This window comes from Castor canadensis, chromosome X (genome assembly GCF_047511655.1).
Source record: "Castor canadensis chromosome X, mCasCan1.hap1v2, whole genome shotgun sequence".
Lineage (NCBI taxonomy): Eukaryota > Metazoa > Chordata > Mammalia > Rodentia > Castoridae > Castor > Castor canadensis.
The window spans coordinates 102,631,861-102,656,168 of NC_133405.1; the positions used below are offsets into that span (position 1 = coordinate 102,631,861).

Genomic DNA, 24,308 nt, shown 5'->3' on the forward strand with positions numbered 1-24,308 from the left:
TGCACACCTACACACCCACATGCTTTCAGCAACTTCAAATACAGGGTGATTTGTAATTGAAGAAATTTCAAAAAAATAACCCCAAACCTTGTAGACCAACAGAGCACTGACTCTCTGTGTAGTCTGTACTTGGCAGTTGTGACACACCTCACCATGGATCTCTATGTTGAACTTACAATTGGAATTCAGAGGCCTAGTCATTTACAGATAACCAATCACTCATTGACAACTTGGTCAATGCCATCTTGTCAACCCTAAGTATTTTGGTCCAGCCAATACAGTGGCCCAGAGCTCTACTTTTTCTCAAGTTTGGCTTTGAAGACTTTCACTAGGTGTTCCAGCATATACCCTTGGGTTCACTAGTAATGAACTAAAACCAAATGCAACTAAGTAAGTTAAAAGTGGGTTTTTATTGCTCTCCCTCTATTCTTCCCTTCCAGCGCATTCCCCTAAGTTACGAGATGGCTTTTGCAACTGAGGGGAAGTAGGTTCCTCTTTAGCAAAATGCAGCTTCCACTAAGCCTTTTACCTCTACAAAGAGTGGAAATAAAGCAGCTCAGCATTATTCCCTGTGGCAACGAGATAGCTGTCTTGGGCAGTTTTCAAGCCATTCATCATTTTTGGGAGGGGGAGCAAGGACATCAGTCAAATGTCCCATTAGACTCACTTCTAAGAACTCCCACCCAGCAAGGCTTTGGGAAGCATGTTTGGGGGTCTTTATTATTTAGAGAGGAATCAGAGAAATTGCCTTCCCTCCCCCTTCTTCCACAAACATATCTCTCAGTTTGTGAAGGAAAGGAAATAGTGGATTGCCGGAGTATCAAAGGAAAAGAAGAATTTATGGAGGCTTTAGGAAAACACTTTAGCACTGTGAACTGGAACTTGAAAGTAAGGAGGCTGACTTTTTAACAAGCATAGAAACACTTAAAAGCCCGAATTAGTGTTGCCCTTTAGGGCAGTCACCCTGGAAGGCTGTGCACTGATTCCAACAATGTTGCCATAGAAAGTTCTTTGGAATTGCCTTCAAAGCTTTTTTAAATGAATTTCTTCCAAAGGGGCAAATCTCTGTCCTTTGTGGATCTGTTTTAGCTAGAGCCAAGTATCCTTTGGAAAGGAGTGAAGTAGTGAACTCAGGTAGAGAATCTGGATCATATTTTTTATCAGAAGCCCAGTGTAACTATGAAATAAGGAGGTATATTTTATATAAGATTCATAGGCTTTTCCAAAATATTTTGAAAAGGTGGATGGGATTTGGCAAATTATGCATTTAGTCATAAACCAGAGAGAGGTCTCCTTGACAGGTGACAAGATTTAGTAATCCTTCAGGGGTAACTGTAGGCTCAGATTGACCTACTTGCCCTCATTCCTCTGATATTCAAACCTTTGTCTATTTCTGAATTGTTTGCCTTGTGTTTCCTCCTTTTATAACCTGTCCTGTTTTTAGAACTGGAAATCTCCTTCATATCCTACTTCTCTTTCTTACAACCTCATGTTGCAAACATGGTATATACTGAAGAGTATATATTATAATAGCAAATAATGGCATGAAAAATTATCAGTGGTCCAGGGAAGAAGCTACATGCAGAATTTGGGAGCAGGAAGGAAGATTTAGAGACTAATTCCATGTGAGCAGGCTCCTACTAGTAGCACTCCTTTCTTTCCAAGACTGGTATTTCCATGTTTATTACCTAGAAAAATATGTTTCAGGGTCTCTCATTTGTTTTTAACACCCTTTAAACTTCTATTTGCATTGAACTGATACATACTTATAGCAAAAAAAATTCCAATCATTCTAAAAAGCTTATTTTAACAACAGCAGTCTCTAGCCTTATCAGCAGCCATTTTCAACCCTTCTTGCTGTTTCTGTAAGCATTTAAATAATATGTACATATAATTATTTTTTGATTTATCATTTGTAGATACTATCTACCAACTTCCTGTTATGAAGATGATCAAGAATTTAGCATACTCTGGTTCACATTATTTTATGTACTTTGTGTGCTCTCAGGATCTTGTCTTTATCTCTGGTGTTCTGGAAGTTTATGATGGGACCTTGTGGGTATCTGTCTGTCTATATCTGTATATGAATTCATTGTGCTTACCAAAACCTTATGGACCCTTCTAGTTTAAGGACTCTTCCCTTTGTTTGTGAGAAATTTCCTATTAGTTATTTACTAATATTCTGCCTTCCATTTTTGTTTTGCCCTTATGAGAATATTATAAAGATTTTAGAGCTCCTAAATTTGGATTTTTGCTCTCCCCAATGTTCCCATTTTTTATTATGATAATATTTACCAAGGTACTTCCTCTACTTTATATTCCAACCATTCTAGTACATCTTTTTACTAATAACATATATTTCCAAGAACATGTTTTTAGGCCACATGTTCCTTTTTTTTCAGTTTTCTGTTATCTGTTCAAGAGCATAATATATTCTCTTATCACATGTCTTGCCCTCTCCTCCCTAAGTGATCTTTGTTTTTCTGGTTCCTTTTCTTCCCTGTTGCTCTTTTGACTTCTGTCCTTAATGTTGGATGCTTTGGTGGGGGCTAGGAGTGTCTTGTTAATTGGTGAGTTTTACTGCACAGTCAGGTCCTGGGACTTCTTAATTAGGCAACCCCCAGAAGCTGGTATCTGGAGATTTCTTTGGAATCATTCAGAGAATCAAAAGAAGAATTCTGTCTTTTTCTGCTAGGATAGGAGGAAAGGTTGGGTGGGAGAAGGGAGGTGAGTTCAAGCATGGCCACTTGTATTCTGGAAATGGGAAAGGGGAAAGAAGGGGGTTGAGTGCCTCAAATTCAGGGTTTCCTCTGCCTCTGTCATGCTTCATCTCCCCAAGACTGGAGCTTCGTTAGTTGAATTTCTCTAGAGAGCAAGCCTCTACTCCCTACTGGGAGAAGCACAGCATAGAGGAAGATAACTTGGGCGTCCACCTGTTCTTGCTTGATTTAAGCTTCCAAACAATCCTTGTTTTCAGTGCTATACCATATCCCTGACTTTATTGTACTTGCAGTCTGCAGTTGCTGACCTTCTTATGAGTTTGGAGAGCTACATTGACTGGTCTCTCATCGACCTCTCCTCCCCTCATGAACCCTTAGGGCTCAGCTTCCTTTTCCTGGCTCTGCCAAGTCAGTTACCAATCCTTGTTCTGATTTTTACCTTGCAAAACCTTTTGAAATCTCTTTTCCACTGTTCTTTTCTTTAGCTATGGTTGTCATTGTATGTATTCCTTTTTGTATCCCTATGTTTATTCCTTTGTAGTTGAAAGGCAAGATTTGGTGGAATGTCCACTACATGAGAACAAAGAATTCTTCCAAGAAGCATCAGCTAGTCTTATCCCTTTTAATTGAAAGAGTATTTGTTCTTTTCTCCCCTACACCACTTGGGGGGACTCCTAAATACACTGAGATCTTTCAAGACAGAACTGAAAACAAAAGCTTGGAGTTAAGCTAACTCTTCTTTTAAGCCTGGCTCTGGGATTTAGGAAAGATGAACTCTTTCATTTTCTCTCAAAAATTTTTTATACATTTCAGAATTGTGTACGCTCTGATTTACAGCTGTTGATCCCTTCTGGAGTATTTTATTTGGTTCATAAATATCCTTCCCAAATATCCTTTTAAATGGTTAGTTAGAAGTGTTGAGTCTGATGGATCATGCTGTGCAGGGAAGAGGGCTAGAGATTAGAAGAAAACAAGGAAACAAGCAAATATCAGAGTTAGTGGTAATAAAATTGAATAGGACTTCCTGTGGTGACTTCTAGAAATTTTCCTGTGACTTCCAATGCCTTCATCTAAGACAAATGCAAATTCGGGCATAGGGGTTCAGAATAGAGAAACTTCAGGAAGGCCTTCTTAAGGAAGCAACATTTGGATTGAGACTTTGCAGACAAAGGGATCAGAAGGTGCAAATTTTTTGCATGTCTGGAGACAATCTTGTCATGATCAGGGATCCAGAAGAAGGCCAATAGACCAGGAGCATTGTGACAGGGAGAGAGTTTTTAGGTGAGGACATGCGATCAGAGAGGTCAGTGGGAAGGAACCAGATTAAATTGAGTTTTATAAACGCTGATAAGGAGTTTAGCTTGTGTTCTAAGTAGATTGGGAAGCCATGCAAAGAAATGATTGAACCAATCCATGTTTTAGGAAGATCACTCTGTTGGAGGGTGGTCTGCTGCAACATAAGAGTAGATAGAAGTAGCAAGACCAAGATCAGTCTCGCTATAATCCAGGTGGGAGATGATAGAGGTTTGGGATTAGGGAGTAGAAAAAGAGATAGAGAGAATGCTGTGGTAGTAGAATCCACAGGACCACTTAATGAACTGTATATGAGAAACAAACTCTGATGTGATCTTAGATCTGTCTTATAGTCTACTGAATGGTTCCTAAATTGCTGAAATACTAAATTCTGAACAATAGAATTGAATATGTGGAATTCATGTTGTGGGAATTTTCTGACAGTTACATTCTGTACTGTAAGAACAGATAAAGGCAATTATTTCATTGGTGATCTCATCCATCCATTCTGCCATTCTTGTGCCTACACATACCATCTATATAGCAAATGACTCCCACACTTAATCTTCAAATGGACCTCTTCCCTGAATTTTGGATTCATAGCTTCAATTTCTTACTTCCCATTAAAATGTAACAAATCCAAAACTGAACTTGGGGTCTTGCCTCATATCCTGCAGCCCCTGCATTCTTTCTCTCCTCAGTTAGGCAACTCCATTTTTCCAGTTTCTCAAACAGAAGCCTTCGAGTCATCTTGAATCCGCCCTCTCTTTCTCTCTTTTAGCCTATATAGTCTTTCAGGAATTCTACATTCAAAATGCTTTTAAAATTGACTGATCATTCCTCACTGCCACCACCCTCATCTAAAACACTAATTAATTCCGTGTCTGGATTATTGCAAGAGATTGCTAGATGCCTCTGCCACTTCAGTCTTGGCCCATAGGTTCTTCTCTCTATATCAGAGTAATCTTTTTTTTTTTTTTGTGGTACTGGGGTTTGAACTCAGGACCTCACACTTGCTAGTCAGGCATTCCACCACTTTAAAACAATGTCTTTTAAAAAATATGTTGATGCCTATTTTAATCTGTTTAGGCTGCTACAACAGTATACCATAAACTAGTGGCTTATAAACAACAGAAGACTGTGTCCTGGAGTCTGGGAAATTCAAGATCAAGGTGCCAACACATTCAGTGTCTGTTGGGGACCTACTGCTTGGTTTACTCATGGCTTCTTTTTTGCCATGTCCTCACGTGGCAGAAGGGGCAAGGGAGCTATCTGGAGTCTTTTTTATTTGTTTTATTTTATTTACTTATTTATTTTTGAGATAGGGTCTTACTATGTAGCCCAGGCTGACCTGGAATTCTTTTTTTTTCTTTGGTGGGACAGGGGTTTCTTCACACTTGCAAAGCAGGCACTCTACTGCTTGAGCCATGCTTCTCAGTCCATTTTGCTATGGTCATTTTGGAGGTGGGATCTCATGAACTATTTGCACAGGCTGACCTTGAACCACGATCCTGATCTATCCTCCCAAGTAACTAGGATTACAGAGTTGGCCTGGAATTCCTGACCCTCCTGCCTTTACCTCCCAAGTGCTAGGATTATAGTCATGTGCCACCATGCTCTGGGGTACTAATCTCATTCATGAGAGCTCCTCCCTACTGATGTAAACATTTCCCCAAACCTCCTGATGTCATCACATTGGCAAGGTTTCAGCATGTGAATTTGAAAGGGCCATAATCATTCAGAATATGAAAGGTTCCATAACTTGTCTATGCTATATGGTCCACTGACTTAGTTTTCCTCAGAATAAAAGTCAAAGACTCTACATGGTCTCTTCTTCTAACCTCAGCTCCTACTCAAGAGTATTAGCAAATGCTTTCTTCAAGGCTCTCAGCTAAAACGAAAGCTTCTCACAAGATATCTTTGAGCTGTAGTTCTTTCCTCAAAACATACAAATAAAAGAAATAATGATCCAAATTTTGGGTACAAATATTTCCATAAACAAAGCATATCCTTTAAAGGAGTTGAAATGATGAGTGAGCCAAAATTTAAAGGGTAAACAGTGGTAGGAGGTGACATGTTGGAGTTGTATCCCAGAATCCTTGACCAAAGTAAATGTACACAAAAGAATTACAGAATTTCCCTTCCCCTCTTCTGATCACTCTGTTTAATTCCACTTTGTTTAGGTTGTGACTTCAGCTTGTAACATTTAATTTGGTGCTGCTAATTTGTATTAGTTTGTAAAAGATGTTATTATTTTCTTAGAACTTTGTGAAGAAAAGAGAAAACTATTTTGACTAATTATGGGTATGTCATTTTAAGGGCAGAAGCCTGGAGCATGGTGCTTAGAACAACCTCTTAGTGCCCACCTTAGCTATTTCCTTCAAATAATGGTGCTACATGATCAATAGATAATTTGCCTTAAAAGTGATAGAATGTGGTCAAATTTAGGATATGTGGCATTGAGGTATTAGAAGTTTTTAGGCACTGTCTAGGTCATTATACCATTGTGTTGAAATTATTGTATCTTAATGGCCAAAACTCTTTTAGGGGTAAGGATGAATTTAAACCAATGTCTCTAAGTGAGATAGTAGTTTAAAAAAAGAGTCTTAGTTTTGACTTAACTTTTATGGTGCAAGATATTCGTTTGTTAATTTTTTTCCAAAACGAAAATGGACTTATTTTTTCTGGTCATAAATTCAGAACAATTCAGATGATAGGGGAAAGTCTAAAGAAAAATCCCAAGCCCTAATTTCTGTTTCTAAGATAGCTATTCTTATTATTTAAGTGTATGATTACCAGGCTTTTTTCTATGCCTTTTTATATAAATATAAACCTAAAGGACATACTATTTTATAAGTTTCCATTCAACAATATATCAAGAACATATTTTCATGACAGCAAATATGGATCTAAATAACCCCTTTTAATGGTAATGTAATAAATGACAAGGTGCTTTTTATTTTTCCTAAAAATATGCTAGTAGGCAAAGTTAATCTAGGCTTGTCTTAAAGATTTAAAAGGTATTCAGTTTAAGAAATATAAGGACATTTTATTTTACTATTATATATCAACTGCTAAACTGAAAAGACCTTCAGATATTCTTAACAAAATATAGTGATAGTCTTAGTTACTAAATTAGTAAATTTGTTTCTGTGGCAAGTGCAACAAATATTTATTGAACATCTACCAACTGCCAGCACTGGTCTAGCTGCTGGGAAAGCTTCGGTGAATTAGATGGGTTATTGTGGGGAATCAGAAGTACATAATAAGCTAATAAGAAATATGAAAAACATCAAATTTTAAAGCATACATGATAATATATTTTTAAGGTAAAATTTAAATTGGCATTTTGGTTCTGAATTCTGCAGATTGAGTCAAATAATATATTTTCAGGTTTGAAGACAGTGAAAAACAAATAAATTATGAGGCATTTTTCTCTGCCCTGAACTGGAGAATGAATCCGATGCCTGAGTATCAATCTCCACCATACCTTAAAGAGGTAAAATTAATACCTGTTTTAAAAATCAGCTGTGGCTACCTCCTCTGCACTTTTAACATCCTTAATCTTTAAATTATTTTTCAGTGTAAAATATCAGCATCATTGCTTTTGGAAAGAGCATGTATGTGTTTCTGGGTATTTGTGTTAACAGCTAAATTCACTTTCCATGCCAAGCAAACATTTGCTCTGTAAGAGCATGACTTTTCTTATGCAGCTGAATTTTCTTAAAGCTCAATCGCATCCAATTATATGGAAAATAAGATAATAGGTTACAGTTATAAATAGATATAAACACTGTTATCACGGGATTCTGGTAACATCATCTTAAGCTACAACAGCAAATCTCAGGTGGTGCCTATGTCAAGAATCATCAGCATATCTTCAACTGTGTACCCAGGTTTGCCAAGGGTGAAATAATAGAGTATGGGCACACAGACTTCACAGTGGAGCCAAATTTGAGATAAAAATTCAGTAGAAAAATGCTTGGTTATGTACAACAAAGTTCATGTGATCAGATGGTTCTCTCAACATTGTGGAATTGTCTGAATTCTCTAAGATCTCTTTAGACCAATTATCTTTAAGGAGTGGGTGGGCGGATGGTGGTTTGTTTGTACTTTAACATGCTCCAGAAATTGATTTTCTTGGGAAAGTCCCTCAATAAAGCAAATGTCATGTGGTTGATACTCCTAGAAAAAGACATTTATTCCTCTTGGTCCCTGCTGACCAGCTCATCCTGGCCAGAGCTGGTCTAGAGCCCCTGGGAGTTTCCTCAGGCATGCAGGACTTAGAACTTCCAGATGGTTGGAGGACAGTGGTGGCCTTTGGAGTTAAATACTCTGCCACTTACTTAACAGAGTGACTTTGGGTCAGTTAAGTTGCTTACCTTGCTCATTTATTGATTTAATCCTCAGACAAATCAGTATTAATTATCCACTCTCAGTAGATTCTCTGCTCTACACTGGGATCTAGAGACGAAAGTCATCATTGCCACCACTGCAGATGAAGAATCAGTATATGCATGACTTGGAGTGTGGTTTGATACAGCTGGCATGGGATACCATGGGATGAAGAAGCTGCTTCTAAACCAGGCTAGAGGGAACAGAACTATTCTTGGGGAGGTGACACCTGACATTTCAGTGATGAATACTAAGAGATAGCAAGGTAGAAAAGTAACTTGGTATGGAAAAGGCATTCCTAACAGAGCTGTCTGAGACATGGTATAGTGTGGCACTTGAACAGAATCAGGAGGAAGTACTGTGACTGGAGTGAAGGCACGTGGAGAAGGATGAGGCTGCAGATGCCTGCATGGGAGGGTGAGGTTTCCATATTGTCCTGGATGGTCTGGAGACTACTGGCAAATACTAATTTATTTATGTATTTATTTTTCTAATTTTTAAAATTAATTATATTAAGTGTACCTATTTAGAAGTTATAATATATAATGTGTAATGAGAAAATCAGGGTAATTAACATTTCCAACTTAAACTTTTTAAAAATTGCTATCTTTTTTGTTGTGCCAAGGATCAAATCTAGGGCCTCACACATGTTAGGCAAGCTCTGTACCACTAAACCACAAAACCCAACCCCATTAAAAACTTTTTTAACACTAATCAATGACAAATTTTAAGGAAGAGAGCACATGATCAGGTGTGCCCTTTCCAGGGAGGGTGGAAACAGGTGTTTTGTGAGATTGTTGGATGTCCTGTCCTCAGGCAGCCCCACTAGGAGGCTCTTGATGTTCCATTATCACCATAGCAACATAAAACATGGCATTTAATATGTGTCAACCACTGGTCTAAGATCTCAAAATCTCTTAGTACATTTAGTTCTACAGGAATCCTGTAAGGAAGGTACTTATTATTCTCATTTTAGAAATGAGAAATTTAGAGAAACAGCAAATAATGGAGTCAGAATTTTTAATCCAGGTCTGTTCTACTGCAGAGAATAAAAATGAAAAATGTTGAGTGGAGATATAGCTCAGTGGTAGAGTGTGTGTCCTTAGTATTCACCAGGCCCTGGGTTTGTCCACAGCACTGAAAAAGAAACAAAGAAAGAAAAGAAAAAAAATTATCTTTTTAATATAATTATCATTGAAACTACTAGATTCAGTTAACCCAAATCTAAGATCCCATCACAAAAGTAAATCAGTACTATCACTTGTCCTGGTAACCTTTTAATTCTTATCTATCTGAGTGTTTAATTTTTATATATAAAAGGAAAAAATGACATGTGTGGTCAATAGTCTACCTTTTCATTTAATGTTCTAGTATTCTGTGTTGGCTAGCCTCAATTTGTCCCATTAGGATTGCCCCTAGCCCCATCTACCCTATTCTGAGCCTGCCCAGGTCAGTTCTGCCCACTGCTGCATCAGTGGATCCCCCAGACTGTAGGTCTCTAGTTGGGTTGGCCAGTGGGATGCACCAACAGGAAAGTAGAGAGCCAGAGAAGAGAAAAATTATTTCCCTCCCTGCCAGTCATATCCTCTTCCTACTAAGTGCACAACACCTGTCTGGAGGTCTTGTCCATAAAGCTGCCCACTCCAGGTTCTGGTAACTGCCCTCACATATCCCTTCAGATCCAGGTAGGTGTGTGTAGCCCCCTGCGGTTACAATCCCTGGAGACTGGTGGATTCCCTGTTGGATTTCCTAAACACTTTCCACAACTTCGTAAATACATTCTGCCTTTCATACCCATGTAAGTTCTGCATCTATGGATTTAATCAACCTCACATGAAAATGTTCAAGAAAAAATGTTTGTACTGCACACACTTTTTCCTTGTCATTATTTCCTAAACAATATAGTATAACCACTATCTAAGTAGCATTTACATTGTAAATCATCTAGAGATGATTTAAAGTATATGACAGGATGTGTGTAGGTTCTGTGAAGATACTATGCCATTTTATAGAGGAATGTGAGCATCTGTGGGTTTGAGCATCTGTAGGGGTCCTGTAGCCAGTCCCCCTTAGATACTGAAGGATGAGTATAGTCACTTTATTACATTCTTCTCTATTTATACTGTTTGTACATATCCACTATTTCTTGTGGAACCCTGTATGACACACATACGTATCTTTGCTGGTTGGTAGCATACTTTCTTGTTCTTTTCCTTACTTTCTACTTTTCCCTGTCCTCTTCCATTCTACTTAGTCCACTACCTAATTCACCTCCATGTTGGAGATTTCACCATTTATTGTACAAAAATATGATCATATCACATTCATTTATCTGCAGTGTATGTTTCCTACTTAATCTTGGAAAATTCTTCTAACTTAATATATACAGACCTAAGCCATTCTTTTATAGCTTTTGTGTAGATATATAATAACTTACTCAACCATTTCTCTATTGATAGGCATTAAAAAATAACCTTATTTTTACATTTCTCTGAAAATGTGATATTCTATTATTTTAATTTTTATTTTCCTGGTTAATATTGAGCTCAAATAAAATTTAATCAGCTTTTCATACTACAACCCACAATAAGACAATTTTTTCTACAATAACCCAACATGCATATATGTAATGGAACAAAAGTTTCATGAAAGAAGAGCATTCTAACTACATAGGGTGCAACAATCTATTCTTTTTTCCTTTCTCCCTTTCTTTCCTCTCCTGCCTCCCCTATCTCTTTCTCTCTCGCTTTTAAATGTTGTTCCTGACCCATTACACTTATTTCATGACTTATAGAAGAATCACTACCTACACTAGAGGAGCCATCCTGCATGGGAAAGCCACAGGTTCAGTCTCCCTGTAGGTACCCCTCCCCCATTTCACCACTTACCACTCTGTCACCTGAGACAGTTACTGAGCCCTGGACTTCAGGTGTTTTAGAGAGGCAGTGCAGAGCAGAAGGTCTAGAATCATAGAGACTTGTGTTCATGTCCTTGACTCTACCATCAACTAACTGGGTGACTCTGTGCAAGTTACTCAACCTTTCAGGCTTCCCCATCTCAGAAAATGGAGATAACCAATAGTGAGAACTTAACCAGATTCCTGAGAATCTGCAAACTGGTTGTGCTAAGGTTGTCAGTGTTTCATAAACAGAATGTAAGATACCTTGGGAATGTTGCCAGTGAATGTATAATCTCATGTGAAAATACTAAGTATGAATAAGTTGAGTACAAAGTTACATAATTTATACATTAGAATTAGTAGCAAAAGGTATACTGTCTACTGAGCCATATTAATATGATTAAATACACAATTATACCCCAGCTCAGAGCTTGTCATAGGTTGGGTTTTCTAGGAATTAGGTGAAGTCTGACATGCAGGATGCTTATTTGAGTGTGTCCTGGAATCAACTCCCATGAAAGGTGAGAAAAAGACGTGGGAGTGGGCAGAGGGAGAAGTTGAACTGAAGGGCATGTCCCAAAACAGCCTTGACTAACCCATAGAAGCTCTCAGAGTTGTCCTGAGTTGAGTCAAACTGGCCTGGCCTTTTTTTTTTTAATACCTGTGGGTTGGTTTAGGAAGGAGTATAACTTTGGACAATGTGGCTCTTAGCAGCCAAGAGATCTCTGCAGCTTCAGGCAATCCATGAAAGAGACTCCCAGTAGCTGAGCCACCAAATCCTCCCTCGAGGAGATTGCGAATGGTACATCACAGACTGGCAACCAGCCACTCTTGAAGCCTCTATTGACTGGTTTTTGTATCAACTAGGAGCCTGGTGGTGTGACACAGCCTTTCCCTACCCTGTTCTTCCATTGTCTGATATTCCATACGGGGAACTGACAAGAAAGCAGTTATACCAGAAGAGGCTTTGGAGGAATTAGACTAGATGTGTAGATCCGGGGCCCAGTTGGGCAGAAAAAAAATCCTCTCACTTAGACCTTTGGGGATCATCAATATTTGGGAACTTTGCCATCACCAAAGTCACATGTGGAGCTTCAAGACAAGATCCACCAGGTTATGAAAGTACCGTAACCCCTGAGTGTGAAGTGACGTTAAAGGCCTTTTGACAGTGGGGTGCCAGTGGCTCATGCCTATAATCCTCACTATTCAGGAGGCAGAAATCAGGAGGATCACAGATTGAAGCCACCCCCAGGCAAATAGTTCTCAAGACCCCATCTTTGAAAAAAAAAAAACACAAAAAAGGGCTGGCGGAGTGGCTCAAGCAGTAAGATCACCTGCCTAGCAAGTGTGAGGTCCTGAGTTCAAAACCCCAGTGCCACAAAATAAAAGAAAGGAAAAAAGTTCTTTTGACAGTAAAGAATGGCATACTGAGCTCCTGCTGCTCCTGTGTGGAAGTAGGACCAAAGTGGAGGCCTGGGGTTAGGAAGCTACATACTTCTTCCAGCATACGAGTTGGATAAGCTGTCTCTGGGTAAAGTTGCAGAGGTGACATGAAGAGCTCTCTAGAAGTTACCGGTACTGCTACCACTCAGAACATAAATTTCTTTACTCCTGGGCTGAATGTTTTCCTCAGCATGATCTCTTCCCCTACACTTGGGATCATACTAAGAAATGAAAAAGAACTTCTTGACTGATGAAAGCTGAATAGGCCTCACTACTAGATTGAACTCAAATTCTGTCTTCATCAGTATTAATGGATGAAATGAATGTTTGGGTAAGAATTTGGGACAATTTCTCATTCTAGCTACAGGGTATTGAGTGGGTAGGAGAGAATAGGAAAAGCCAGGGATAGGACCAGTGACTTCAGCCAACCAGAGGCTAAGTAGAGGGTGGTCTAGTACACAAGCCATCAGATTAGAAGGGTAAGACATCAGGGATTTCCAGCAGGGCATCACTGCAAAGCAAGGAGCACAGTAATGGCAAATCTAGTAGTTAGCACCATTTATCGATCAGTAGGAGCCAGTCAGTAGGCTTGGCCCTGCCAAGGAGATGGTAGGCTGAGTCCCTACTCTAGTGAGGGTGTTTCAGGAAGCATGCACAACTCAAAGGGGTCATGGAAATAATTTAATGAAGGGACTGTTGACAGAGGAGTGGGTTAGACTAGGTGAACCAAGTAGAAAATCAGAACACTCAGGGAATGGCAAGAGTGGTAAGCTGTTACCAAGCCTAGGCCTGGAGAAGCAGAGTGGAACCAGCGATCCTGGAGGCCAGCTGAGAAGCTGGAACATCAAGCAGAGGAGGATAACCACCACACCACTGTAGCCACCACCAAACCAAGGCCTGGACAGAGCAGGGTAGAGGGTGGGGGTGGGGAATCAATACTCTGACCTCTGTTTCTCCTATTTTTTCCATCTCCTGACGCCACTTCTCATTTCCTGAACCCACATAGAAGCCAAAGAGCAAAGAAGCTCAATGTTATGACCCATGTGAATTGGCCTCCCAGGGTGGAGAACAGGGTGAAGTGTCTTGGGACAAATGGAGAGTGGTCCAGCCCATTATATTACCATGAAAAAGGTCTTAGCTCTGAAGAACAAGCCCCATAGTCAGGGTACAAAGCCAGGTCTAGAATAATAGCTCCAGGAGCTTGGTCTGCTGGATGTCAGGACCAGTTCCTCAGATTCAGATGGGCCTCCCTACACGTGATAGTTAAATGGCCTTACCTAACAGAAATGGACTCCCACAACAAACAAACAAAATTCAAAGAGGACTGTGATGTAGCTAGTCTACCTTTGATTAACCCAGGTGCCCTTTGCTGAGAGATTTTTCCTGGATGGGTAAATATAAGTTGATCATCACTCATCATGACTGCTGGCTATGGCCTGGACTGGGGTAGGAGCCCTCTCTTTGTCATCCCTCTGCGCCTTTGGGAACCCACGGTGAGCCTTGGAGCTAAGTTACCTCTCTGTTCTGTGGCTATCTGTGGTCTCAGCATGTTGCTCTGGTGCTTACCACAGCCTGGAGACACCATTTCCATTCTATTGTGCTTACTCACAGATGGTAGTTGTAAAACTGGCAGAATAGGCCTCACTGTTTAGAGCCTGTCTGATTAATCTCAGAAGTCACATTTTAAAAAATAACACTGAATCAGTTCTCATATAAACTTTATAACTTGCACAGCGTGACTAGTGTCTTATCTTTTGACATTTCTGAGAAAAAAAATGGACATGGCTTTATTTTATGAGCACTGTAACTGCAGAAGCATTACCAGTTGGCTCTAAAACTAACTAACACTTTCTCTCCCCCTTACCCCTCCAGGATAGCAATGGGAAATGGGAGGTTGGGTACAACTTTAGACACCCCACTTGTTGAGCATTTCCTTTTGGCATTTGGAGCACAGAATACCCTGTTGGGACATTTCATTGTCCCAACAGCCTTTCCAGAATAAGTATCATTTTGAATTTGTAGATAGGAAGCTAGGACTTAGAGACATTCCTAAAGGTAAGGAATGTATACTCAGAGGGTAGTGCCAACTCTTTAAATAAGCAGTTATTTCTGATATCTGTGTTGAATTTAACAGTTAAAATAAAAGGTTATTAACCTTTTATCCACTCATTAATTTTTTTAAATAACTGGTAAACACATACTGATTACCTAATATAAAGTAATAACCTGGTAGAAAATGATATTTCTGGAAACTACTATGATGTAAAGCATTAGATGGCATCTACTTAAATTGCATGCAAGACTGTCACTGATGCTCAAAAAAATCCATGTCTCCTTACAAACCTTACTTTTCCGTAATGCAGTTCCAAGGAAAGGCTTCCTGTTTAGAAGCTACATCTGTCTCTGAGCTACACTCAGAGACAGATGACAGTTCTGTTGAAGCTTTGTCTAGGGCAGAGGAAAGTGATTTGTGAAATACTGGCATGGCCATAATGAGACACGAATGGATACATTAGCAAAGCTGATCTTAGGTATGAGCTCTTCCTTATGTTGTCAGAATGCTCCTGATTAGCTCAAGAAGTATTTGCAAAAGGCTCTTCTCAAAATGAATTTGAATTTGATTTGCTGAAGTTTAATTGCTTTTATGTTTTTATAGCCCTATTAGAAGGAAGAAAATCCAAGAAAACCACCACCCTATATGCGATTCCATATATGCTACTGGACTTTCTATAAATTCATAGATATTTCCCATAGAAATATCCTTTTTGAAGCAAGTAGAGGGGAGTAGCATGATGAAATCACTAACATGACTCTATCAGCCTTGCATTTGGGAGGAATAAAAATAACCTTGTTTCAGTGAAGCATGGAATTTAATTGGCTCCCAATCTTTCCCCTTCATGCATCTGGTGGCCAGTACTACAGTTAAAAAAAAAAATTAAACTACAAGAAGACATAATCCAATTAAATTTTCTTTTAAAAATGTCAAAGCAAATAAATCCAGGGCCTATTAGCTCACACACAGCTTTGCTATTCTCACTGGGCAGCTGCTGTTTACTGGGTTTTCATCCAGTGCCATCTTTGCTTTCCATTACAGGGCTGTATGATTTTTTTTTTTTAACAAATCGACAGCTACAATTTTTCACCATTGATGAACAAGTAATTTATTGCCAACTTCTTTGACATCTTAAGTGGCTCTAGTGACAGCTAGCTTGGAATATGTCATAGGACTTTCTTTGAAATGATCTTTCCCAACCATTTTAAAGTCATAATTTTGTATCATTGAATTCCACTCTGCATTTCACAGTGCTTCCTTCTTCCAGAAAATACTATGTGACGCGTATTATTTAATGCACCAGATTACATTAAATTTGTTCTGATTTGGGCACTGTCTTTTGAGTCATTTTGGAACCTGGTTTTATCTACAGTTTACCAGGAAGTTGCTTTGTTCCAAGCTATACTATGGCTTTCAGAGACATGTTCTTAACTTTTATAAATGTAAAATAGCTTAATGTCTTCACCTGATTTCCTCTAGAAGCAGACTTGGAGACAATGATTTGAGTGTACTTTGGAGGAAGAAGTTTGAAAAGAACACTAGTAGGGGATTAGGTGTGAGAAAGGAAAGGGATGGACTTAATTACTAAAGAGCATATTATCAAACCAGTTATAAATATGAATGAGTGGAGCTTAGTGCTACTGGGAAACACTGGGATTCAGTGGCCAACATATACCTCAGACTTATCTCGCTCACAATGCAAGGAAGCTGCAGTATCCACCCATCAACTCCCTACAGTCACTGGTTAAAGGCTGCTCTTGCAGTGGAGGAAAAGCAATAGTTCCCTGGCACTTGCTGCTTTCCACAGGGGCAACCAAATGGGTCTCAGAGGCCAAAGAGAAGTTGGAGGGCAAAGGAACACAGGTGCTGGTGGTTGAAAGTTTTAGGTGTGTGCCAGAGTGGAAAGGATGGGAAGATAGGAAGGGGCACTTGCAGAGCTAAACACAAAGCAAGTTAAGTTCCAAATATGTCTGCTGGAGCCTGTCTTACAGAGACATAAGCAAGCCCTTCCTCATCCAGAATGGGAGGAATTATCTTCTGTGGATGAGCCCTCTTGTACAATTACCATGCACATGCAGTTATTCCCACTTCATACTTCTATGTGGGAGCTAGGGATATAGCTCAGTGGCAGAGTGCTTCCCTAGCATGCATGAGGCCCAGGTTCCAACACCAGCACGACAAAAACCAAACCGGAAACCCCCCAAAACTTACATGCACTGTTGGGAAAACCGTATGATCTGGAGTTTTCTTTGCATTTGCTAGAGTAGGATGAATAAGAATATTTTAACTTACCACCAGATTCTCACAAAGATTCTGTGGCATTTGGAATGCTTGTAAGTTTATTAAAAAGTTTAGTCAGTGGTAGTATGGGGATTTCTTATGTCACCGAAAACCTCTTCATTTAACAAAGGGGCCAGCCATACAATTCCTTTAGGTAGATCTAATTACAGGCAAAATTATGAAGAAGGTAGCTTTCCTTCTCTTTACTGATACTTGAGCCTCTGAAAACCCCCTACTTCTTTGGATCCCAAATTTGATTCCTTAGTCCATTTGTAGGTAATACCTGAGAAAATCTCCCTAAAATTAGGGGGTGGCAATCTATAGATCCTGGGTTCCCCAAGCACTGCTTGTGTGTTTATGGCATTTATCAGGTATTTGGAGCAGAAAAAGTCACTCCTGCCTGGAGCCTAGAGAACAATGACAAAGGGAAAAAAAACAATCAAGGGAATTGGTATTGATTCTAAACAATTAGCACAGTGGGGCTGGAGTAGTCAGGAAAGCTTTGCTGGGGCAGTGGGATTTAAAGCAATCAGGACTTAAAGAAAATGGACTATTATCTTTTCGTCTTAAATTACCCTGAATTTTAAATCTCCTGGATATTACTTGAGTTTCATTTTGCCCAAGTCTGGCTTATTGCTAATAAATTTAGCTTTCTTCTCCTAATTCTCAAGTTATTATTCCAGTATAAGTTCTTCAGGTTTTTTTCTCTTTTGTTAGCATTTCAGTCATGCTTCCATGCTCAAAAAAAAAAAAAAAAAAAAAACAAGCTAAAACCACTTTTGCTGCCTAATAAGCTAAAGGCAGGATCCTCTAGTACTGACCTGTTTCTTCAGAGAATGTTAGGCCCGCAATTATTATGAGTTATATAATGTGTTTTAATTCTTTTTGTATTAAAAAGTTTTATTTAAAAAAACCTATCATAGAATAGTGGTTTTGAATGTGTCTGTTTGTATCATTCCTCTATTACAATGTTAAATTTAGAAATACCACTTAAGAGCAAAAATTGTTTTGTTTTATAATGAAAATTTTGAGGATATATTGAATAGTGGAATGATAATGGATCTTAATTTTCATTGATTAAAATATATTTCCAAATATATCCACAGTGGTTCACTAGCTTTTGGTGTGAAGAAGGACATTTAACTAAGTTCCATGTGGTACGAATTGCACAAAACACACTTTAGGATCAGTTTCGCCATTATCCTTCTGAAGGGTCATTTCCTTCTTCACAGTGCCAATTGGTAGTTTGGCCTCAATCTCTGACAGGAGGCATTTTTGAGAGAGAGGAGAAGTGTTACATCAAGAACCCCCATTGTTTTCTACTTAACTTTTCTTGCTCAAAATGAGAGGACCAAATGTCGCTATGTAGGATGGGAGCCAGCTGCTTCTGAATAGGCCCACTCCATTGCTTGGTTTTGGAGGGTAGCCCAGCAGATAAGCATGGCTTTGGAGCCTTGCTGCTGGGGTAACAAGCTAGGCTCCTCCACCAACTGGTGATTTCACTTTAGGCAAACTACTTAATCCTTCTGTGCCTCAGTTTCCTTTTCTGTAAATAGGTGTCATACTAATACTTCTTGAGGAGTTTCTGTGATGATTAAGTAATGCAGTACATGTAAGACACTTAAAAGTGTAGCTGCCACATGGTAAATATCCAGTAAATCTCTTATAACTACTATTAATACTAGATACTTACAAGATTCATCTAACCCTCCAAAACTCTGCAACTAGTTTATCATCCATCATAATTCATCTTTTATGACTTTGTGTCTTAAAGATGTTAGTATTTGGTATTTTTCTGATAAGTGTTAATTCTTTCTGGTAAGTATTTTTCTACATAAGTGTTATCAGTTGTCATAGTTTCACAGATCATCCATATTCCAGTGACTTCCACTTCTTTTGCACAATTCTGGATTCTAGCTCTGTGCTATGTAGAACCATATTTCCAGGTATTTACCAGAATCTTGATCTTGGATATTCTATGGGTTCTTGAAGTTTTAAAAATGTCCAAATTTGAACTTAATATCGCCCTCTTTTTAATCCTAATTTTTATTAAAAATATTAAAATTCCTTTTTAGCCTGCTGTCCTTATGAAATTGCACTAGGTTGAATATTGTCACCCCCAAAAGCTATGTCTACCCAGAAGCTCAGAATGTCACCTTATTTGGAAATAGGGTCTTTGCAGCTATAATTAGTAGAAATTAGGTTATACTGGATTAAGGTGGACCCTAAGCCCATTGCTTGGTATCCTTATAAGATAGCCATGGAAAGACATAGAGACACACACAGAAAGCACCTTGAGAAAGCAGGGGTAGATATTGCAGTGGTATCTCTGTAAGCCAAAGAACTCCAATGATTGCCCCAAACCCATAACACTACGCCTTTCTTTCATCACCATTTCAGACCTTGTGGCTTCTAGGCATTTTATGTTCTCCTGCAGAATCTTTTGGACATTACCTCTGCTCTCCAGCCCAGCTTCAGCCACCCTGGTTAGAGCGCAGTCATCTCTCCTCAGCGTTATTACAGTCACCTCCAAGTTCACTCTCCCTTCATTTCACTCTCCCTCTGTCCAACAACTTGTCTAATCAGTCAGGTTACTAATCAGTGGCTTCCTCTTACCACAGCTTCAAGTATGAACTAGTACAGAAGGCCTGAAGTTTGACCCCAACTTCCCCTTCCGACCACCTTTTGGCACTTTGTACCATGTGCCCTAGATCACATTGGGCTACACATCCTTTTCTTGAAAATAGATTTTGATGTCTCTAGGCCTTTACTTATTCTGTTCACAATGCCTGGAATACCCTTCAGTGCTTCAGGCCCCTTTTGAACTGGTCCTTGTCCCATAAGGCCCAACTGAAACATCACTAGCTTGGTGAGCTTCCAGAATTCCATCACATCAAATTATGAGCCTTTCCTGTGTTTCTATGACATCTTCTTGTTATTCTAGATGTGAATGCAACACTAGTGAAAATATAGAACCACTTATATAAGCAAAGGATATAGTTCAGCGTAGAGCACTTGCCCAGCACGTGTGAGGCTCAGAGTCTGATCCCCAGCACCACAAAAAAAGAAAGAAAAAATGAACCTTTTATATAAAAAAGTCTTGACAATAGAATCACAGTTATGGACGTCCTCCCCCCTAGTGATATTAATGGTAATTGACCATTATAGCATATGCAGAAGGATTGTGTGTGCATGCATACGTGTGTGTATGTGTGTACACTCACATACAGTCATTAGGTTCTGAGTAATGCTTCATTAAGTGATTTCATTGTTGTGTGAACATCATAGAGTATGCTTTACACAAACCTCAATGTTATAGCCTAGTACACAAGAGGACTATATGGTAAATCTATATGTGCATATATATGGTATACCATTTATATAGCCTATTGCTTTAGGGTCACAATGAACCAAACAACATGAGATTGATCAAACACAAGAGAAAATAATGCAGTCCAAGAGATGTGGTAAACATGAGATGTGTGAGGCTACTGCTGGCATAATGTTCCACACTGTTTTATAGTAAACAATTTTTATAAATAGGAGTACACTCTAAAATAATGATAAATAATATAGTCAATACACAAACCAGTAACTTGGTCATTTATTACCATTACCAAGTATTATTATGTACAGTACATAATTGTGTGTGTTATACTTTTATTTGACTGGCAGTGCAGTAGATTTGTTTATACTAGCGTTATCACAGACATGTGAATAATGCATTGTGCTGCATTATAGGTACAATCTCATAATAGGAATTTTTCAGTTCCATTATAATCTCATGGGACCACTGTCATGTATGCAGAGCATCATTGACCAAAGCATTGTTATATAGCACCTGTGTATATAAGGTAGCATATCCCTAAGAGCACATCATGAGTGATCCAATGTTCTTTTAATGGTTTATTGAAGAAACAGTAACCAAGCAACCCTACAGCTACCAGTATGGATCTTAAAAATTGAATCCTTAATACAGTATAAGAGGAGCTATCACTGTAGTGATGCTATCTAACAAACAACTCCCAAAATTGCAGTGGTTCACAAGAAGACACATTTATTTTTCTTGTCTGTGGGTCAGTAAGTCAGCCAAACTGGGCTTGGCTCCAGTTTGCAAGTTGGGCCTGGTCTTTTCCATCTTTATCATTCTAAGACCAGCAGCATCCTGGGTCATGTTTCTCTCACGGTGATGGCAGAGGCACAACAGGCTAGCACATTAGAACCTGTGTTTATGCCACATGTGTTAACAGCACATAGCACAGCCATTCATGTGACCAAGCCCATATGAGAGGGACAGGAAAATAATGTCCCTTCTCCATGGGAGGGGTTGCAGTCATATAGCAAAGACCGTGGGCATGTCATTCTAATAAGAGTGAGCAAAGAATAAAGAGCAAGAATCTACCCCAAAGTCTTTATGATCCTCAAGTAGACCATAGAAACCTCTGCTTTGAGAACAAACTGTTTACCAAAAGCTTATTTAAAGATAAGAAACAATTTGATGTTGAATTTTCAAAATTACACTTTGAAATGTGGCTCTAATTATCTCCATCTTCATTTTTTTTTCTAGAAATGTGAAGATATTTGGCTGGGAATGCCATCACCTGTACCTGTGAAATACATTAGATACTTAGCCCTTTTGAAGGATGTGTATGGCTTAGAGGATGAGTGACCATGGCAGTTTTGGTCAACTCCCTTTGATTCACTGCTCTAATTTTGCCAAGTTTATTTTAGTAGATAGAATTTCATTAAAAACAAAAAGGAAACAAGGTTCATATTGAATGGAAATCCATAAACCACAATTAATCTTCTTTTGTCACTGTAGTTCTTCAGAACATCATATTATATTGCTGATGCACTGGTACTATTAAAAATGCCATTTAAAGTAATGTTGAACATTTATTGTATGTATGATTTATGAATACCAAAGAATCTTATGATAATTTTCCATCCAACATAACCTGATTCATTACAATGTAAAAAGGAAAATGACTTTTGACAGCTATACACGACAATATAAAACCAAATTATATCAGAGCAATAAGTTGTGATTGTATTAAACATCTTCTGAAATCTTTTTGACACATGTTTATTACTTACATAATTAAGTTTTATAGCAACCCACCTCATCAAAATAATCCTTAAACCTCTCTTGAGTGAATGTGTTTATTTTTCGAAGTTAGTAAAGTTATGGGAAGAAAAGGAACTTCCTCTCTGCCAACACATACCCATTTGAGAGAGAAATGGAAACAAATGCATTGTTTATATTTTAATGCCCTTTTTAAATCTAAAGTCATCTTGTTAGCTTAGGAATATATGCATGTGTATATAAATATAGTGTGACCAAAAATGCATTATGTTTAAAATATTTAGGGATGTGAATGCAGATGATTTCGAGGATTTGTTTTGGTTCATTTTACACACATACCACTTGCCCACTTGGCCCAAAGGTTTATTCTAAAACTACCAACAGTCCCCCCTGCATTTTTCTGCTTCTGCTTTTAGCAAAACTCTTGTCATGTAGTGGATCTTGGATTAGAACCCACAGTATGGACCTCTGGGAAGTGTTAGAAGTCTTCTCTAACCTAGCCCAGGCTGCAGTGTTGGGCATGGATATTCTAAAGCCCTTTGCCTGGTGGAAACCTGTCAGGAAGGGACTGTGTGAGTCACCTTGCAGGGACTGCTCTGAGGGGAGGAAGAGGAGCTGATGATCTCTTGGGAACCCATCCTGTCCCTTTATTCTTTCACTCCACATTTACAGCAGCATCTTACCTAGAAATGAGCTGGCTTCTTGGCACTCATGTACCAATTTCCCTGATAACACTGACTCTTTCACTTTTTTTTCCAAATTGAAACTAATCAATAAACTACTTCTATTCATAAACCTAGGATGATCCCATGTGCACCGTAGTTAGAGTATACCCCATAGTACTTTCCAATAAACTAGTATATACAATTTAGATACTAGAACCACCTGCCCAGAAGCACGAATTTCTTCCTACCTTCCTTCCTTCTTTCCTTTTTTCCTGCCTCTCTCTCTCTCTCTCTCTCTCTCTCTCTCTCTCTCTCTCTCTCTCTTTTAAAGACAACTGACAGTGCTAAGCCATTTTGTCACTTCAAGATTTTCCATTTCCCAGAGAGCAAGCTTTTGTAAGGATGACACTTTCCTGAAGTTTCCAAGCTGACACATCTGTCACTTACCTATTCAACTCTTCAGTTAGTTGTCTTTCCTTCAAGAGTTTAAATATGTAGATAATTTTACCCTCATATGCGGTTGTAATATAGTTCATTTGAGAAGCAGGAGGAGAAAAAAGAAAGCAAACAATGGTGATGATTTGTGGTGTGCCAACTACTCATTCTGTTGTATAGATGTGTGTTCCTGCCCTGGTTCCTGGTTCAAGCTCACCATTTACAATGAAGTGGCCATTATAGAAATCTGCCGATAAACATGATACATTGCAGCCATATAGACACTTTCAATAATTATTCTTTTATAACTAAGCCATATACTAAAGGAGATTTATAATTTAGAGATAATATCCCCATTAGTAAAGTTTATGACCCAATAAACAGCTCCCACTAGTTAATAAATGCCAAAGCCATAAAAACAAAGACTATTAATGTAATAGTATTTCTGTACCTCCTTCTTTTGCTGGTGGTCTGAAGACACTGAAGGGAAATGCTATCTTAGGAAAAACATTTATTCTTGTTATGTAAATATCAATGAATTGTCTCACAATCCATCTGGAAGTCTCCCAGCTCCCCTTGGTTCCAGGTGGTCTCAAAATGCTGATGTGTTCCGCTTAGGTTTCAAGCAGTAGATAACTCTGGTTTTCAGCACAAACAAACCCTGTGACTCACATCTTTAGGGGAGGTAGGAAGAAGGACTAGGGTTTCTGCCTCTTCTCTCTTCTTCGAAAAAGAGAAATCCTAGCTATTGTCACTGTTCCAGGGTAATAATTTTGAAAGATGTTTCACAACCTCTGCAAAGACATATTTTTAGCTCCTCACATTTTCTTATTGTGATGGAAAAGCAAGTGCTACATGTGGATTTCAGGGTTAGTTGAAGGTTAATATAGGCAAACCTTTTGTCCTAAGAACTAATGATTGTTAATATTCTTGGAATCTTGGGAATGACTGATAAAGTCATTTGAAAGCCCAGATCAAGTCATGTCTTTTTATACAACCCTGATTAAAAGCTGTTGAAGTTCACATTAGTGGTTTGCTG

At 38.7% G+C, this 24,308-nt stretch overlaps 1 protein-coding gene across 1 annotated transcript in view; it reads left to right on the forward strand.

The window, feature by feature from the left end:
* The window catches only part of Efhc2 (EF-hand domain containing 2), a 183,877-nt gene extending 161,576 nt beyond the window's left edge, over nt 1-22,301 (forward strand). The window contains exons 14-15 of the mRNA XM_074062727.1: nt 7,407-7,512; nt 21,651-22,301. Coding sequence (XP_073918828.1) covers nt 7,407-7,512; nt 21,651-21,752 — 208 coding nt within the window. The 3' untranslated portion in view covers nt 21,753-22,301. The remainder of the gene's footprint in view (nt 1-7,406; nt 7,513-21,650) is intronic.
* The last annotated feature ends 2,007 nt before the right edge of the window (nt 22,302-24,308 follow it).